At 38.6% G+C, this 13,634-nt stretch overlaps 1 protein-coding gene across 2 annotated transcripts; it reads left to right on the top strand.

The window, feature by feature from the left end:
• The first annotated feature begins 584 nt into the window (after positions 1–584).
• On the top strand, positions 585–11,645 carry RXYLT1 (ribitol xylosyltransferase 1). 2 transcript variants are annotated; one of them, XM_033058824.2, is made up of 6 exons: positions 585–762; positions 1,105–1,284; positions 2,247–2,349; positions 7,598–7,912; positions 9,474–9,644; positions 10,685–11,645. In XM_033058824.2, the coding sequence occupies exons 1-6, from the start codon at positions 621–623 to the stop codon at positions 11,100–11,102; spliced, it is 1,329 nt and encodes a 442-aa protein (XP_032914715.1). In that variant the 5' UTR covers positions 585–620; the 3' UTR covers positions 11,103–11,645. The 2 variants fall into 2 exon arrangements, with proteins under 2 accessions (XP_032914715.1, XP_032914716.1); XM_033058825.1 differs by lacking the exons at positions 585–762; positions 1,105–1,284 and adding an exon at positions 4,385–4,452 and having other exon boundaries at positions 2,261–2,349.
• Positions 11,646–13,634: the final 1,989 nt, after the last annotated feature.

Genomic DNA, 13,634 nt, shown 5'->3' with positions numbered 1-13,634 from the left:
AGCAAGACTACAAGCAATTAAATTAGATTAAGGATTTGGCAGTAGGCTGACTGAAAGCCTATTTCAGAACTCCTTCTAAGACAAATAGTTCCATTTCAGTTGGAAACAAGCAGCAGTCCATGGAATTAATTGTAGGTTAGGGTCAGAGTAAGGTTTAGTGCTCATAAAAAAACTGATCAAGTAAAAACCCACTCAGACCCAGAGGAGGCCATAGGGTTGTGCAGTGCATTACAGTCTATACTGTTCTAGACTCTTGCTCCTTCAGGTAGGTGAAGGTCACTGTGCTTTTGGCTACAATAAGGATCATGGTGCTTGTCTACAGGCTGGTAGAGGCTTTACAGAAGCTGTAGTACCCAGCCTTAAGAAGGACTCGTGTACAATCTTTCTATGGAACGTGAGACACTCCAAGATGTATCTATTCCATTATAACAAAATTCCCATAACCTGACTGCGCTGTTCATCTACCCGTCCACAGCCCGGTTACCCATCCCGGCACAGCTGCACCACGGGCAGGCCGTGGCACGGCGGGCCGAGCCTCCCGGGCGGCCGCAGCCCAGCCCGGCGGGCGGAGCCTGCTGCCGGAGCTGCTCCCGCCGGGCCTTCCGCCCGCGCCGGGCGGGATGCGGGCCGCTCGCAGGCGGCTCTGCTCCGCCCTGATCGTCGCGTACGGCCTCTTCTCCCTCTACGCGGCCTACACCGTGTTCCTGCGGCCGCGCCGCCCTGCCGCCCCCCGCCCGCACCGGGAGCGCCGCGGCCCGCGAGGTGAGCGCGGCGGCGGGGCCGCTCCGAGCCCTGCTCGGCCTGTCCGCGGCGGGGTTGGTGCAGGGGGGCCCGGCGGGAGGGACCTGGTGGCGCCTCCGAGGGAGATGGGGCCGGCGCCTCACCGAGCCCCGCCGGGCCTGCGCTGGCCGCGGCCGCTCCGCCGGGCCTTGGGCGGAGGGAGGAGCGGCGGCCGTGCTTGTGGTGGCCGTGGTGCTGTACACGGCCCAGGGCTGGAGGGTGGTTGTCAGGTGCCGCGTGAAATTACGAATTTGAGAAAATTCACCCGTTTTCCTAAAGTTGTGAATATGATCGTCTTTTTTTAAATGTAAATCGCGCCTTTAGGTTTCACAGATCATGTTGCCTTGGGGAATGAAGAGTGGAATCCGTGGGATGCGGATGAGAAAAACGAGCTGGCTGCTTCTCAGCAGAGATATGAAGCACATCTTAAAATGATAAAATATGCGAGGTCTCACCTAGAACCGACCAGTCTTAGAGTACAGATTTGGGGCAAGGCAGCAATTGGTAAGCAGATGTAGTCAATGTCTGTTGGCTATTTAACCTTTCTAGTTTAGCACTTTTCTCTGTTTCCCGATGACTAAAATTTATGTATATGATTCAATAGTATGTATGTGTATGTATATGAGGAGTATTAAGGAAATACTAGCTGTTGTTCAAATTCATAGCAGTATATGAGTAGTTGAACTCCAGTTTCTTTATATCAGTTCCTTTCAAGGCTGTTTTTCTGTATCTGTCAAGGAAAATGTCTCAAGTGACACAGAAACACAATCACTTTTTAAATCCAGTCTAGGTTACAGTATTACGAAAGGATAGCCTCTTACTTACCTAACCAGATTATTTTTATCACATTTAAATTTAGTGAAATAAAGCATCACACAGTGAGAAATAAAACATTTTCTGTGTTGCAGTGTACTGTAGTGTTACTGCCACTGATGAACTTGGAAATTCTTCTGTTGTGGAAGATACTGAGTTTCCCCTCTACACAAACTGGGAGCCAAGGTCTCCTCAAGCTCTTTACTGCTGAAGACATACCACTGTTCTTACTTTAGCTTTTTTCTAAGTGCAGGACTTACAGTCAGACTTTGATGTAGCATAGTAGAACGCAGGGGTATATTACCTGGTATATTACTATCATGAAAATTGGTGCATTTCACAAAAGTGTAAGAGAAGTCTGTCCTTAAAATGCCACTTTTAGTGGTATGTGTGCTGGAAGGAGTTGCTAACAGAAGCAGTAGTGTATATCTTCATCTGCTGATATTTTGTCAGGTGAAGAATATTTTTAAATGCCAATTGGGAAAAATTCAACTTAACTAATTCCAAGTCATATTATGCAAGAAGCTTTGACATTTCTTTCCCAAGTTCTTATGTTGTGATGCTTTTTAATTTTCCGGAAATACTTTTCTTAGGAGTGTAGAATAGGCAAGATTTGTACATTCACATTCTCCATCATGTCTTCATTTATATAGGTCTTTACCTTTGGGAACATATTTTTGGAGGGCACCTTGAGCCAGCTGATGTGACTGCACAGTGGAGAGAAGGAAGCCAAAAAGCAGGAAAAACTCACTTCAGGTATTATTTCCATTGTGTGAACTTTAACAAATAATGCATTGGAAAGTTAAACTAAATTATGCACTGCTCAGGTATTATTTTGCCTATCTCAAAGTTCTGGTTATTTTAATACAGTTGCAAATACTTAAATTTTGTCATGTTTTCATAACTATGGAATATGCACACAGCTTCTCATTCAAAATTATCATTTATAGACAGAAACACATACTTGGTAAATCTAACCAATTCTAGACCAAACATGTCACTGTTCAAAAATAGAAAACTAAGGAGTAATTTTATCTGGTTTATGATGGGTTGTGTTATTTAAAAAAAAAAAAAAAAGGAAAAACTTACCAATGCTGAGAGGAAGAGTGTTGTAAGAGATCTCAGTGGCAGGGCCAGATTACAACCCCGAGAACAGCATTAAGAACTAGGGCTTGGGGGCTCATAGTTGATGAAATCAAGCATGCATATGTGAAGCAGGAAGATGTCTCCTGCTGTTTGGGTTCTGCTGTATTCAGGGAAAAGGGACTTGGCTCATTTGTTCATAAATAGGAATGTCTCAAAACCATAGTTTGTTTCTATTCATAACAAAGGCTATCTTGGAGACTTACCTTCTGCTTAGCTACTTGATTTGCAAACCAAAATTTTGTATGGAAAGGAAGATTGCACTTAAAGCACCGCGTGCTTTAACAGTGGTGTTTGATCTATGATCATGTATGTTTTAAGACTGTTATCAAATGTTTTATATTATTCAGTGAATGATATAGAGCTTTTCTCTGAGTCTCTATTTAATACTATTTTAATGCTTTCTTCAAAGATACAGTGAAAGCTGAAGGATTACTTTTGTCCACTTGGCCAGTTAGCCAGTCCACAGAAGTAGGTCTCCTGCAGCATTTAGTCACTTGCACCAGGACCAGCCTGTTAAACAAGTTTTCTTTTAATACATAAATTACACAGTTAAGTGAGTTTAACTTCTGAAACATGTGTTGCTTCAGAAGGCTATTTTTTCCTCGCATAAGATGTGGTTCTAGTTGAAATATTTGAGGGTAGTGTTTGGAGTACATGTGATTGTGAATGGAAAGATTTTAAGTGATCACAAAACTTTTTGAAATAATTTTGAATTTTCTATCAAAATATCTAACAGTGAACATGGTGCAAGCCATAGAATCTTTTCAGAAGAAATAGATGAATTTATATACTCTTTAACAGAAAAAGCTATGACCCTTGTCTGCAAATAAAGATCCTACAAGTTTAGAGAATCAACTATGAATGATGCTACTGCATTTTGATGGTCTCCTTGTGACAGTGATAGAGCTTTCAATTCACAAATATAGAGAAAGGATACAGTCCTTTCTTTGAATATTGGAACAATGCCTACAGTGCAGTCTTAGTGGCAAAAGACTTTATTGTTTCCAGAGTTAAAATCTTAGAAGCTATAGAAATCCATGATACTCTGCCATGATAGGTTATCTTCCTGGTATTAATATGAGAATGTCTTTAAGCTCTTGTTTTCCACATTTATAACATTAAAATAATTTGCTGTACTTAATGAGTCTATCACTAGACTGATTATGGTTATTTTCTTTCTAGTGTGCCTGTTTCAGGTGATTAATAACCTCACATGTTTCCTTAGGGATGATTAATAACCTCACATGTTTCCTTAGGGTATGCATCTCTCTAAGAAAGACTTCTGTACTTGCATTTAAATATCTTCTTGCTATGTCTAGATGACCCAGGGATAACGAGTCCCAATTTTAATTTCAACTTGGATGTCTGATCCTATAAAAATACAAAGCTTAAGTTTAGTACCAACATAACAAAGGTTAACTTTTGACAGGCTAGTAGAAACTTGTTGTGCAAAGTACAGAAAATATGCAATGTAACTGTTATTTTATCAACTAGGCTTCTGAAAGAGTTACTTTTTACTCTGTTTGGAAATGCTAGCTTATGTTGTGGTGAAGAATTGTGTGATTTTTGGCTTCTCGCTGGTTATAAGATTTTCTATAATTGTTTACTGCCTGGCTGAGGTAAATTATCTCCATTTGATTACTAGATGAGGCTAGAGGGAACTAGCTGAGGTGACATATTTGGAGAATATGTGCTGCTCTGCAGTTTTCTGTGGTAAGTCTAATGATTGTTGTAAAATAGACCTCTGGTGAATGTTTTTAAAGAATACCAAATCTGAAGACACAAAAATGCCAAAGCACCACTTGAACACAGTTGCATGAATAAACCCATTCTATATATTTATGATGGAGAATACATATCTCTAATACAGATTTTGTTTGGGTAAATGTTTTCACCAAAGAAGTTGCCTAAAAAATACATAAAGTATCAGCATCTCCATAAAATGCAGTGATGCATATTTAAAAACAGGAGTGGAGATGGAACTTCATAGACGTGGATTTTAGTACCATCTTGGCACATTCATACAAAAAGCAAGACAGCAGGTTTTAACACTTTCTCTGGCTTGAAGCAATTCACACCCTTCTCTCCTGTCGTCTAGGAAGATGTTGCACAGCACAGAGTGGCAAACTTCTTACCTCTTACCTCTTATTTGGAGCTTTCCTAAACTTCTATTCCAGATCACACCCTCTCTATTTTATAAACATTCACTGTTGCTTTGCCTCAGTCAACTAGGAGAGATTTCTGTCTATCAAAGGATTCCACCTGGGGTAGCTTCTGGCAATTTAGTTTTAGTTTAGTGGAGCTTTTTGAAAATCCAGATACACTACACTGGTTCCTCATTATCTGTGTTCTTATTGAAATGCTCATAGATGTTCATCAGATTAGTGAAACAGGATAACTCATTCACAGCAGTGCTTATCTATATATGTGATCAGTGATCTTATCTATTGATAAGATTCAGTGATCTTACTATTTGTTACACACTTTTCCAGAGAGGGAATTAATACTGACTGTTCTCCAGAGTCCTCTCAAGTTGTTTTTGTAGATGGGAGTCTACAAAACATGGTGAGCCATTTACCAAGCATAGTTTCTCTTCATAATGTTAACTGCACACCTCTGCCAGCAGTTCTGCAATTCTGTGTTTGTCTTCCTTCAAAACTCTCAAGTGAATGCCATCTGGGTGCACATCCTCCATTTGATATAACATGGTGTTCAAGCTTGCATTTTTTGCTGAAGCGGCTAAGTTAGGTGTGGGAATCTTCCTTTTCTGTTAAGCCACGGAGTGTTGGGGGGTCTGTGTTGTTTACTTTTTGGATTGAAGCACCCAACATGCCTAGGCTTCTTACACAGTGTTTTTGAACAGTCTACTCCTTGAAACTACTCGAAGGCTTCCTGTGATTTCGACTGCTCCTTGATTCTTGATTTTCTCATTTTTATGTAATTCCTTTATTGCATATGGAATATGTCTATGCTGGATGTATTTATTACAGTCTCTCTTGCTGCAAGTGTTAAATTTAATCATTGCTGTTACAGAATGGCTAACACCTTCAGAATGGGCACTGTAAGACCCAGTCTAAAATAGCATCTTTTTATAGGACTGTCTATGACTGGTAAGGAAAAACAAGGACTTTGTAGAAAGCAATTCACATGTTTAGTCCAAAAAATGTAATCTTCCCATATTATCTTTGATCTAGTCTTATGTGAGTAGTTAGTACTGTTAGGACTACTCCCTTAGTTTTGCAGCTTCTGTAGTCTCTTCTGTTTCCCAGTCCCAGTTGTGTTCTGATTGAGAGTTAATAGCACAACCCCAGCATGACTATTTAATTGTTGAAGTATGGGATTTATGAGACTTGAACTGTGTTACTTTTTTTCCCCCACTGTATCTTATGCTGTTCAATTTCGTATATTCCTACACCCAGATTATTGCTTCCTAACTTGTACATTTTGTTGTTCCTGTAAAACTGTTACCCTCAAAGTACTGTATCAGAAAAAAAAACGTTTTCCCCAATCCTCTTTGCAAGGTGATCACTAGCCCATGTATCTATTTAGTTCCTATTTTAGGCATTCCAAAGCTCAAGGTATTCTCTCTTAGGAATCCCAGTGATTCTGTTCTCATTGTTTGTTAAACTTTGGATTTAAGTCTTGATTGACTTAACATTTAATGTATTAGAAGTCTTGATTCCAAGTCATGAGTCTTACCGATCTTGGCTCCAAAATATACATCTCCCACTAAGCCAGCAGCATGGCTTAACTCCAGTTTAAAATACACTTGTCTAAGGTCAGTCTGCTTCAGATAACTTCACTGGAGTAGTTTATGCAGCTTTTGTTGTGAGGGTTTTTTTTCTCAGTAAGTGTATTTGAACTGAAACTAACTGTCAGTCTCAGCACCTCATGAGGTAAAACTCATGCTCACTCTAAATTTTTACTGGTAGATGAAAAGCCAGTAATGCTGCAGACCAAGAAAACTGGCACTTAACTGACTCTTAGAAAAAAAAATTGTTCTTTCCCCTTCCCTTTTTCTCAAGCAGTATAACTGTTACTTCCTTGCATTCAGTCAATAATCTGGTAATTGAAGAGCAGGAGCTGGCAAATACTGATTTGTTTCATTGCAGTTCATAAATGTCTTTTGTCAGATACTGGCAAATGATTAAAGATTTAATGATTTTGCTACATGACTGAAACTCTTCTGTTAAATATATTGTGCAAGATTTATAGATGCCATTTTATAACTAAAATTTTTGTGCTTTCTACCTTACATCAGAACCTCAAGTTTGACCTGGGTCATACAACCAACCTAGGTTTACATTTAGATAGATGTTTCTTGTGTTACCAATTCTACTCAGTAGAAGCTTAACCAAAACACTGAGAAAAGTAGTATGGAAGACTAGCTGACTGTCACTCTTAATGATACCAGATTTAGTATAGTCTTCAGGTTTTTGGGAGGTTCTCTCTTTTGTTCTAATACAGCATTAATTGGTTTTTACTGGAATTAAGAAAATGTTTAACCTTTAGTGAGCATCAAGGTGCATCCTTTTTCAAAAAGTGGTTGATTTACACACATTTTGAGGTTTGAGTATGGTGCTAGTTCTGATTTATTGACAAAACACCTTCTTTAAGTCAATCACCGTTTTCCTGGATAAAAATGAAAGCAGCCTTACTCCAGTGCTAAGCAGTAGATACTAACAATAGAAGTGGTTATAATTGCACAGTAATTTTGCAGTATATTGCATTTACTTTATTGAAGAAAAAAAAACATATCTGGAGTGCATACTGTTTAGTAAGACTAGCTAGAGGATTGAGGTAAATAATTTTTTTAAGAAAGTCTTATTTGTTTAGTTTTGTATTTTGGTTTTCTCAGCTTCCTCACTGGCCCATCTGTAGTTCCCGGCTACTTCTCGGTGGAAGCGGAGCATGTGGTGCTGGTGCTGAACGGGAGGGAGCCGGCGAAGATCTCCTACGCCACGCAGTGGCTGCACTACGCTCAGACACTGATGGAGACCCGCAAAATCCAGCACGTGGCAGTGGTGCTGCTCGGCAACGAGCAGTGCAACAACGCCTGGATTCAGCCATACCTGAAACGGAACGGGGGATTTGTAAATCTGCTCTTTGTTACATATGACTGTGCATTCGTTAATGAAGAAGATATTTTCCAGTGGCCTTTAGGAGTAGCTACGTAAGTGCTATAGACAGAAGTTGCAATTGATTAATTAATTGTTGTGCATGAGGTATGGAAAAAATGACTTAGTGTTACTGCTGATGCCCAAAACAATTGTAATAAGTAAATTGCAGAACATGATCCTATCAGTCATTTTCTAAATCAGGCATTCGAGTCTTTGAAAGTTGCAATTAGCAATAAAAATGATAACAAGAAAAGAATACTGGTGTTTAGAAAACTTTAGGAAAATGAACCTGCATCTCCTGATGTTTTCTGTTTATTCTTTCTTCAGTAGATTTGCTCTTGAGATTTATCATGACTGCTGATGTATGTCAGTGATGTGGAGATTCAAAAGGAAAGAGTAGTTTTTTAAACCTCCATTATGGCTCAAAAGGCTTTCCATTTGAAGTTATTATACTCCAATATCACAGTAGTGTAAGCTGGCTTAATTGCTTGTTTTAAAAAACCATTTTTGTTATACTTAAGTGTTCAAACTATTTATGTGGAATAAATAAAGGTTTGGTTCAGCTAGATGCATTTTTACTTATTAACAGAGTTGATATCAGCTTAGCTACTTACTAAGGTAATAGAAGATGAAAGGAATACATGATTATTTTCATACCTTGTGTTACATTTGAATTCAGTATCCTCTATTGATCCAGTTTGCTCAACAAGCTGGAAAACTACATAGAGCTTTTTGTATACAACTTGAACTTACTCACAGTGTCTCTGAAATATGCTGAATTTGGATTATTGATGGTGTCAGAGAAGTCATAGCATTGGAAGTTCCTAAGTCAAAAGAAGTTGAGTTACAGAGATTAAGGTGACAGTTAAGAGAAAGCAGCAATACTTACAACAATAAATTACGGTACAAAACTGAGTGGAGGAAGATAAATTTGGTATCAAAATGGGGTAGCCCTTGCATACAACAGCTGTAAAAAATTGAGTTAAAGGCGTGAAAATTTGCAGGATTTTCCAAGTAAAGAGAGAAAATGAAGATGTGGAATGATGCAGAGATATTTGTCATGAAGGGACAAATGCTTATTATAAACTAAGTCATTTAACATTCATCATGCAGGAGAAGAATTAGGAAAGGACTGTTCCATGAAAAGATTAGATTATTGAGTTTACTCAGGTCAAAGTGAGATTTTGCTTTGAGAGGTTACCAGTGTATTTTCAGTAGATGGGCATATCCAGAGATTAAGGTATGTGAGACTTATGTGCCATAGTTACTGTTAAACTGGCCATTTCAGTCAAAACTTGTGGTTGCATCAAGAGCAGCTTCTTTGGAAAAGTGTGTTGGTAAAGGACATTCTGTAATATGCACTCACAATATTTCTGATGTTGAAAGAAGATGTAAATATTCTGGAAGCTTTGTGAAGGGACTGATGGGGGCAAAGAGAATAAAGACATAGTTTTAGGGCAGGACTTGAATTGGTTTACTTGTGGGTTGGTCTGTATAAATGTGGATTGGCAACAAGTAGGTGGTCTTAGTCTTAAAATATGATGCACTGAAAATGAAATGCTGCAAAAGGTTTTCCTTTGATACAGTTGTCTAACTTACGCGTTGTTTTTACAGCTACAGAAGTTTTCCAGTTGTGGAACCCAGCTGGTCAATGCTACATGATCCAAGATCACATCTATGTAATTTCTTAGGAACAGTTTATAAGAATTCTTCTAGAGAAACCCTAATCAAAATTCTGAAACAAGACGGGCTTGACAAACTTTGCTGGATTGGAGCCAGAGAACAGTAAGACTTTAATTTACTTCATGAAAATATTCAGAGTTTTTTGTCTGGTTCATTATTACCAATCTTTTCTTGAGTGTTAAAAAATAGTACAAATAAAGGTAATCAGTCATTAAGTCAGGGAATATAGCAGAGACTCTTTGTTTAGGTCGTCATAACATAACTGCCTTCCTGTTTTATTTTACATAAGTCATATTTTTAAATCCAGTATGGAAGAGTCTCCTATACATAGAACCATCAAAGACCATGTGTTTTTTTTCTTACAAATATTTCTTTATGAGAAGAAACACTTGTCTTGTATTTTATGTGGAGTTTAATGTCTTTAGTAGAAGAAAGAAGACAGCCATATTTTGTTGTGTTCCACCTGAGAGTGGATTTAATCTGTACAGCACAGTTATGTTTGACTAACAAGAGTAGGGTTCTGATTGCATTTCTTAACTTTGAAAACCAACACCTATAAAATGTTGGATAGCAAGCACAGTGGTGCTTAGGTAGACCTTAGCTGCCCTGATGAAGAGTCTCAGGAGATAGATTGTATCTGTGACATAAACTCTTATCTCCCAGATGTAATGAGGCACTTCAAGTAGATGAATTCAGGTTAAGCAAATTGCTCTGCGTCCTAGCTTTTGAAGAGCAAACCTCTTTAGAGGCCAAAAAAAGTCATTAGAAAGTCCATTGAGTGTCTCCCTTTTTGTCTGTTTCTAAACTGTGCTGTGAAGTAAATGACATATGTATCATCCAAGTCATGCAGAAGATTTGAAGTGGCATTTCAGTCTGTTTCTTGCACTTCTAAGTATTAATAATTTCCAAAAAGGGCCGCATATTACAATCTATTTTTAACAGTGACATTTTCAATAAATTTTAGAAGACTTTCAAGAGCAGTTGAAACTGAAGTAAAAGTCAATTGACTGTGTATGTAATATAAAATTTTTACACTGATAGCATTTTCAGTTTTATAAATAATAGAAATTAAAGCGTGTCTCTATTTTTTCATTGCAGTGTCTGTGAGGAAAATATTAATTTTCACCCCATTTACTTTCTAGGTGGCAGCCTCAAGAAACAAATGAAAGTTTCAAAAATTATCAAGATGCTTTGATGCAGAGCGATTTGACATTGTGCCCAGTGGGAATAAATACAGAATGTTACAGAATTTATGAAGCTTGTTCATATGGATCTCTGCCCGTTATAGAAGATGTAATGACACCGGGTGATTGCGGAAATTCATCAATGTACCACAGTGCTCCATTGCAATTATTAAAAACCACGGGGGCTCCATTTATCTTTATTAAGGACTGGAAAGAGCTTCCTGCTATTCTAGAAGAAGAAAAAAAAATGAGCTTACAAGAAAAGATTCAAAGGAGGAAAAAGCTTTTAGAATGGTATCGAAACTTCAAAGCATGGATGAGACAAAAATTCATTAGTACTTTGGAAAATTCATTTTTGCCCAGTGATAAAGGATAAATTGTTCTGTTTGAAAATATAGAATAGATGACAGCTTAATTTCCATTAACCTGAGGCAACTTTTACTTAAAAGTAACCTCACAGGACAGATGCATTCCTTTTAAAGTCAATGGAAATGCTCTAAGCTTGGCCAAGAGCTACATTTGGCCCTCCATCCTTAGTGATTTTCAGAGAGGTTGTTGACTTAATAGGATGGTACAAGGATGACAACAATTTTGTTGCTATTTTCACAATTTCTATGTTGCTGTGTGACCTGATAAGTTTTTTTAAGGATAATATCTTTGAGCATGTGAATTTGTTAAAATCCAATATAAGAGCATCAGTTGTGCTTGAAGAAAAGAGAATGGAGGCTGTATGGTACAGGGTAATTTATTAGGGAGACTAAAAAAGAAAAGTATTATGGCAGAACTGCCAGGTTTAGCATATTCTGATAAGTGCTTGTTTTGAAAATGTGAACTGTTTACTTGATTGACATTTCATGTCCAACAAAGTGACCATAAAGCTAAAGACTGTGGAATAAAAATGTATATTTCAAGGTGAAAATAGAGAACTCTTTCTTGAAAATGCTTAATAGCAATATATTTCATCCTTAAGTTCAGATACAAGAATTGCTTTCTTCCATTTCTTTTTAGTCTTGGGCCATACTTTTGCATTTCTGCTCTTTCATTATCTCTAGTTACAGCTGCACATTCAGAACACCAAGCCTTATAGCCTTAGTTGTGAACCTGCTTGTAGCTTATCTGATTCCTCAAAATCTGCTGAAACTCATCAGTGCCAAAAGATGGCAGAAGTGTAATACTGCATGCTTATGGTACTGTATGTACCATGAACAGTTTCAATGCTTTTTTGTTAAATGTAGCCAAAGGGGTCTGTTCCTGTTCTTGAGTGCGTGCTGTTCCCTCCAGTATGTTCTGCTGAGCAGGAGTGCACACACACCGCTGCCATACCAGAGCGGTGTAGTGGCCACTTGTGTCTGACCACAGCATGACACGAGGGGTCATTCTCATGCAGAAATGAAAAGGCCAGTGCAACTGCATGACTAAGTAGTACTCATTTGTGTACTGATACTGTCTGGTTCTGGAGTATATGTCACACAAGAGCACTTCTGTGGATAATCTAAATAGTCTGACATGAACTTCTGTGACTTACCACCCAGCCATTTCATCTGAAGTGTCCTGCAGTTGCAGTACAATGCAAACATACTCCGTTCAGCTGAGACTGGAAGCAGTGAGTTGATGAGCGCTGCTTATGCGCGGACGTTGTTAGACCAAATTCACAACAAATGTCCACACTTAGGATCTGAAGCCCATCAGCAGTACACAGCACTCTAGGGTTAGAGGAAGCTTGAGTATCTGCACTAATCATAGAATTATAGAATGTTTAGGTTGGAAGGGACCTTAAAGAACCCCCCTGCTATGGGCAAGGACACCTCCCACTATCCCAGGTTGCTCAGAGCCCCATCTAGCCTGGCCTTGGAATAGTTCCAGGGATGAAGCATCCAGTCTTTTCTGGACAACCTGTTCCCATATCTTACCACGGTAATAATGTAATTTCAGCACTGTATTTTTCCTCTAGTAGAATCTTTTTTTCTAAACAAGCTACAAAATTGCAGAACAATCATTTAGAGCAGTGTTTCTCAACTTGTCAGCAGGAGATCCCTTGGCACTCCTGCAGGATTTCAAGAAACTGCAGAAAATGGCTCTGAGAAGTTTTTACCAATCAGCTGAGGTTCTTATAAAGAGGCTGCAGCTCCTAAAAAAATCATAGTGGTGTACAGGTTGTAGTCTGAAAAACAGTTGAGTGTGTTACTTGGATCATCAGCAGAAAAAAATACAGTTCTTGACGTACTCATTTATAAGTAAATGTGAGTTTTTCCAAACTCATGGCAATTACATGTTAAGGGAGGCTAAGACGTACCAAAATATTAGTAGAATTTTACTTTCCAGCTGCTTGCCTGCTTTAGGAGTTAAAAGGGTATTATTTTATGTATTGAACCAATTCTTGACACTTCAAATTCACCTTTTTCAGTCCCATAAGAATTGGCACCAAGAGTTTTTTCTTGTGCTCTATTTGTAGTGCTAATGGAGCAAAACATCTTGAAGTCAAGGAAGGGATTCCTAACACATTAGGCAGATTGCTAGTGTTTTAATTGTTCTCTCATTCCACTGTCCAGCTGGTGAAAGAAATTGTCACCTCTGCTCTAGATCCAGAGCTGAGCAAGACCACAAAAGGGACCTTGGTAAAGAAAGGATGAGACTAAGGGAGGAAAGACAGTGAGGATTGCAAGAAATCTGAGAGGATATCTTACAGGGGGAGAGGAAACTGGTTAAAACAAGGGAAGTGGTTAAGCCACTGGCAAAAAAAGATGGCATGCCACATCCACCTAGGAGTAGATAACATCTACTGATAGTGGGAAGATGATGAATCAATTCAGTGTTTAATACTGAGAGGAAAATGCATGCTCTGGTTTTGCGCTTAGCCCTTAGGTTCAAGACCAGGATTATGAAACATTGCTTTCCAGGCACAGAACAA

Source organism: Catharus ustulatus, chromosome 4, assembly GCF_009819885.2.
Source record: "Catharus ustulatus isolate bCatUst1 chromosome 4, bCatUst1.pri.v2, whole genome shotgun sequence".
Lineage (NCBI taxonomy): Eukaryota > Metazoa > Chordata > Aves > Passeriformes > Turdidae > Catharus > Catharus ustulatus.
This window is presented reverse-complemented; position numbering and strand designations above follow the sequence as displayed.

What these genes read in the sequence shown, in the direction of transcription:
- RXYLT1 (XM_033058824.2), top strand. Translation starts at nt 621, where the DNA reads ATGCGGGCCGCTCGCAGGCGGCTCTGCTCCGCCCTGATCGTCGCGTAC. An exon ending in GCAGGAAAAACTCACTTCAG is followed by an intron (nt 2,350 to 7,597) that starts GTATTATTTCCA and finishes TGGTTTTCTCAG; the next exon opens with CTTCCTCACTGGCCCATCTG. An exon ending in TGGATTGGAGCCAGAGAACA is followed by an intron (nt 9,645 to 10,684) that starts GTAAGACTTTAA and finishes TTTACTTTCTAG; the next exon opens with GTGGCAGCCTCAAGAAACAA.